Here is a 5,649-nt window from a genome sequence, read left to right as displayed (position 1 = left end):
CCACTCAGCCGCCTCCTCCCACACACACACTAAGGGGTTAGCCCCCTCTCTCCACGGGCCCCGTTTACCCCGGCTGTGCTGGGGGTCGGCGGGGGGCTCTGCGGCTGCTGGAGGGTTTTGGGGGGCTTCTGGGGGGCTTCGGGGGAGCGGGAGCGCAGCGAGCTTTCACCCGCGCATCTCTCGCCACTTCCAAGCCTAACTGGGCTTTTTTCCTGGTCGGCGGGCCCTTTTAAACTTCTGCCAGTTCAGTTTTCAATGATGCTGAAGAAAATGCTGCATCGTCTCATATTCAATTCATTGTTCTCTTTTCACTGCTTACTTTGCAGAAATACATTCTGCTTGTCTGAAAGTAAGAAAATAGCATTCCCACACTAGTCCCAATCATTTGTGCTATAGGATACATATTCATGAAAGTGTTTCTCAATATATTTATGCAGTTATAATGATGATATGGCCACCTAATTTTGACCTACTGGCTGCAGACATGGCAAGAACCATGAGAAAAAAACCCCAATATATTTAATGGGTTAGTTGTTCTCCAAGAACTTTTCCTCGTGCACCAAGATAAATACATCTTATTCTGTATTTATCTTCAAGTTTGTTTGTACTCTGATACTAGTTCTGTAAGTTTCCACCAAAAGAAAACAAGCAGTGATTACATAGTTTCATACATTTTCAGTCTCTTACTATTGTTAGCATCTCACTTGATTATTCCAAACTGCTGACAATTGGTAAAATCATTCAGCTGACAAATAAAGCTATTGTCACCACTGCAACCGATAACTTTTTTGAACAAGAAATACAGACACTGCATTTTACTTGGCAATATCTGAAAAAACAAGTACTTCTGATCATGTTATAAAATCACAGAAGGGACATTTAGCATGAACAACCTAAGTTGATGCCTTCTAGACAGTTAAAAGTATGCAGCTCTTAGAGTTTGTATGTCCCAGAAGTGAAGATTGGCACATAAAATTATTAAATAATATGTTGTTTCTATAGTTAAAATATTACATTTTTTAAACACAGCAACCAAAAAGCAAATATGATTCAAGCAGGAGTCGGTATAGTTACATGTTGGTAACATTTTTTTTCATTTTTAAGTGAGGCATGATTCTACTCCTAAGATCAGTTTCCAGTGTCCCATAGTCTGACCTGTGACTGTTGCCTTCATCGCTATTGCCTCGATACTTTTTGTTCCTCCACCATTTTACTGTCTTCTCTTTTTTTGTATCTCAGACCACCCTTTATCTACACTTTTTTCTTGACTACTCTCCATTTTGCTGTATGTGTCGAAAAAAAATCTAGTTCTTGTTCTAATAATTCAAATTCTTCACTATTGCAGCTGTCCTCTCTAATAACCTCTTTTACATAAAGTAGCCTTTGTCTCTGTTTTTTCATTAGCCTCTTTTACACATCCCAAGCCATTTATGCATTGATCCATTTTCTAATTTGGATAGCAGGTTTTATCTTCTTTCGTACTTATCGATATGTTACAATATTTACTGTTAAAGTGAAAATATTATTTTCAAATAGTTTATCAGATCTGAATGATTTACCTGAAAATGTTATATTGAAGCCTTCATAAGAGATTGAGAAGTCAGATATAAATCGAAGCTGTGCAGTGAAGTTTCCAAAGAGGCCAGCTTTAATTGTCGGGGGCAAGACCAAGCCAGTTAATCTTGCCACTGGTTCTGTGAAGCTGCCATCTTCAGCGATGAGCAAATAGTCATGAGAGCTCTCCAGATGAAATGTATGAAAGGCCAGCTGTACTCCTTAAAAATATATATATATAAAAAGGCATGGGAGGGTTAAAAGCAAGAATTTAGACTTGCAATACAAGGCACTTAGTCCAGCTAATTTTATTTCCCTTTAAACACACACGTGATACAGACTACAAATCATCAAGCAATGTGGAAAGTAATCATAGGCTAAGATTAATGCTATATCCAAAGAGAAAGATTTTTTAAAATATCTTAATTGATATAGGAATGGAATATATGTCACAGAAAAACAAGTAGTTCTTTAATTCATTTGGAGACACACAGAGAAGCCATGAGACTTAATTATGAATGCATACAATACTTTCAATTATTAATTGTTATTTATCTGTTTGGAGTACAAAGAGTATTATTCTTTCACCTATACAGAGTATTCCTAAACACATATACTATATATTATAAGTAGGCCTACAGATGATAGGTTTGAATAAATCTGAGTGCATTTGTTATGAGCAGACCCATATAAAACATGATCCTTTTGTACAGGAAAATGGATAATTTTAGGACTGGTGAGGTTGTCAATCAGTAACCTGATTTTCTGACCACTCTGGGCATCTCATTGGTTTAGAGGACTTAAAGGATACTAAATCAATGTTTTTACCAACTCACATATAATTTATTTTCTAGTACTTTTAAAAACAAAACAGAAGTCTTAAAACCCATGTGTCTGGTCAGAGACCATTCTCTCACTCCTAAATTTTGGGGGTAGGTTTGGAAGAGGAAAAGAGATTCCTGACAGAGTAATTTTTTGGATCACTAGCAATTGATGACTCTCCTCTGAGGAGTGCAATTGCCATGAACACTATCCACAGATCACTATATTTTCAAGTCCCTCATTTTCGCAACAACTTTCAACCAAATTGCCAAGGTAGTCCCTCATTGTCAATAACTGATAATATGCCAATACAGCAAAAGTTCTGTTGACTGGCATCTTACAAGGCGGCATGCTCAATTAACCAGCATGCCAGCATGTAAGATAAAGTGAAACCGAACGTTTTGACTATGGCACTTCTGGTTTCTCTGAGCCCCCATAGTCCAGGGCAAAGCAGCCTGCACTGCTGAGCCCCCATGGCCTGGGAGCATAACAGGCTATGTGGGGCTGTGCGGGGCCCACCTCCCTGTCGGGGTGGTGATGTGGCAGGAGGTGCAGCGATGTGACGGGAAGGGCAGAGGGACACCCCAGATGCGGAGGGAGAAGTGGTGGCCCAGGCCGCTCAATTAACTGGCGTATTTTGTTATCCAGTATCCCCCATTCCTGGGGGATGCCAGACAACAGAGCTTTTACTGTATTACAGCCAGCCAGCCAGCCATTCCATTTTTGCCCTGAATAGCCAAAAAATGAACAAGTTCTGCCACTTCAGAACTATTTTATTATAGGATCTGCATTGCAACAAGTATTTTGAAACAATTATTCCTTCATTAGCATTTTACAAGTTTGCAAATACAATGCAGGGTTTATTAAGTTTGTAACTGTTAGGATGACAGTATTTGGATCTTGGGGAGCCCTGGATTTACAGCTGAATAAAGGCTTTACTCTGGGTCTCAGCAAAGCTGCTGACCACAAGGCAGAATGATATATTAAAAGTAACATTGCAAGTGCTTAGGCAAGCAGTTTCCTAACAATGTGGTAGTGTGTAGGATACATGATTAATTGTGTAAAAACGAGACAGGATACAGACCAACAGCTATCGTTAGGAGATAAAGCAGAAGCAGGACCTTGGGGATGGTGCTGAAATCAGCAAGAAACCACAGCTGACCTGGTTAATAGTCTTGAGCATACGCTCATTGCAAAAAGGTATGTAAATGGATAAAATGTATAGCAATTCCATGCTAATGAAGTAAACAGTAAACAGAGGCGGAGCTTGAGACAGGAGGAGAGATGGGCCAAACAAAGGTGGGGCAAAGGTGGAGTAAATGTTAATGAGCATGAACCAAGGCATATAAATATGGAAAGAACTAAAGTTTGGGACGGCTCCCTGTTTCTTTGGGAGCTAGTTCAAAGCTGTCTCCGAAGCCGAATAAAGCTGTTGCGAGTAATGTGTGCTGGTGTTTACTCCATGTTTGCTCTCTGAGCAACTGGATCCCTAAGCAATTGGATTGTCATCTCCCTAGTCGTTGGGCGATGCATGGAGTCAGGGTCTAACAGTAACATCAAAATCATCTGTGCTCTTTTATAAGAAGGCAGTTGATCTAATAAGGTAAGCACAAAAAAGGCCTCCCCTCTCAGACATTTTCTGGACCATTACACCTACAACAGGCTAAAAAATAAATACACTAGCTACAGTTAGCTAATATTAAAAAGGAAAACAATTGCTTGTTCATATCTTTGTTAGCTATCTGTAGCTAGTGTATTTATTTTTTAGACTATTGTAGATGTAATGGCCTTTTTGTCCTTACTTTATTAGACCCACTGAGCTGCCTTGTTGGGAGAGAGATTAAATAAACTTTAGTGTACAAAAATTGAAAATTTGGAAAGTACCCAATTTAAAGCACCAAGCACATATTTACCTATATGTGTTCGTGTGTATATCTGTGCATGTACATGCACACACACACATACACACACACACATGCACACACTTGTGTATGGGTACATGTACAAACTACACATAAAGTGTTCCTTGCTTGTCTGTTTTGAATATATTCAGATCATTATTTTTTCTAAGCAGTCACCAATTACAGACCACGATTATTCATCTTGATCACTTTTTGAGGTCTAAAATATTATCTGAATGCATTATATTCTGTGGTAGAAAAAATCCTTTTAGCGAGTTGTTTCATTACATATATTAGATTGGTGCTTGAAGTGTAAAAGCCAAATCCAGTTTATGGATGTCCCATATACAGTTATATGTCCCACACCTAAAATCCAGGAACTTTGGCTGAGAAGACAATTCAATCTGAAAAGATTTAAGTGGCTAGGATCCTTGTACAGTCAATGGGGAGACTTAAGCACCAGAGTTATTCAGTTTCCCTAAGTGTAGGTGCCTATATGCTCTTTCAGAGAACAGGATGTAGTGGGTACCCACAAAAGGTTATTTGGAAAGCAAGGAGGTGCCCAAAGGAAACAAAAAGAAAATAATAAGCACAACAGTATTTCTGACCACCTGCTCTTTTCTTGATTAAGTGCCTAATGCAGCACAGAAGTTACACATAAACCAGTTTAAGTAATAAAAAACTGGTTTAAACCTGTAACAGAACAGATCTTCAGTGCACATAAACAAGTTTGAAAATGGCTGAAACTGGTTTGAGAAACCTGGCTGAATATAGTATCAGATTTAACTGATTTGGGTCAAACCGTTTTATACAATGTCTGTCCCAGACCCCTTGCTGGTTTAAGATAAACAAGACACCTCCAGTATCCTGGCATGCTCTCTGGGCTGGGTGGGGTGCTCTGCTTCACAGCAGGGCTTGCCCCTCCCCTCTGCTCTCTGGCTGCAGCTCTGGCACAGACTGTCGACTGCTCCCCCTCTCCCCTTCACCACTCCCTGCTAAGCAGGAATTCCCCTCTCCCCTCTAACTTGTGGCAGGGTGTTTGTGTATTAGCTAGCAGACCACAGGCTGGTTGCGGTCCCTGTTGAATCAACAGGTAGAATCAACAGGCTGAATCAACAGATAGCTGGTAATGTCCCTCTGTTGTTTTCTTAATAGGGTGATAAACACTGAGCCAGAGGGTGATAAACACTGTTATCAGTTCCCTGCTGGGCTAATCAGAGCATCCTTCCAGGGTTTGACCATGACCGCCCCTCCCCCCCCCCCCCCCCCCCACCCCCTTAGCTGCTGGGGTGGGTGTCAGTGTCTGCATGTCTGAGGGGCTGTTGCAAAGGGCATCAGGAAGGCTGTTGAGATGGGGGGGGGGGGGCAGGGC

The 5,649-nt window shown here is 40.6% G+C and overlaps 1 protein-coding gene across 1 annotated transcript in view; it reads right to left on the bottom strand.

Annotated features, from left to right (window-relative positions):
* The window catches only part of LOC102386534 (CUB and sushi domain-containing protein 1), a 796,348-nt gene that overhangs the window by 364,974 nt on the left and 425,725 nt on the right, over positions 1-5,649 (bottom strand). The window contains exon 16 of the mRNA XM_006032113.1: positions 1,560-1,775. Within this exon, the coding sequence (XP_006032175.1) occupies positions 1,560-1,775 (216 nt within the window). The remainder of the gene's footprint in view (positions 1-1,559; positions 1,776-5,649) is intronic.

The sequence above is a fragment of the Alligator sinensis genome, unplaced genomic scaffold (genome assembly GCF_000455745.1).
Source record: "Alligator sinensis unplaced genomic scaffold, ASM45574v1 scaffold72_1, whole genome shotgun sequence".
Lineage (NCBI taxonomy): Eukaryota > Metazoa > Chordata > Crocodylia > Alligatoridae > Alligator > Alligator sinensis.
Note: the sequence above shows the minus strand (reverse complement) of the source record. Positions and strands in the feature narration are given on the sequence as shown.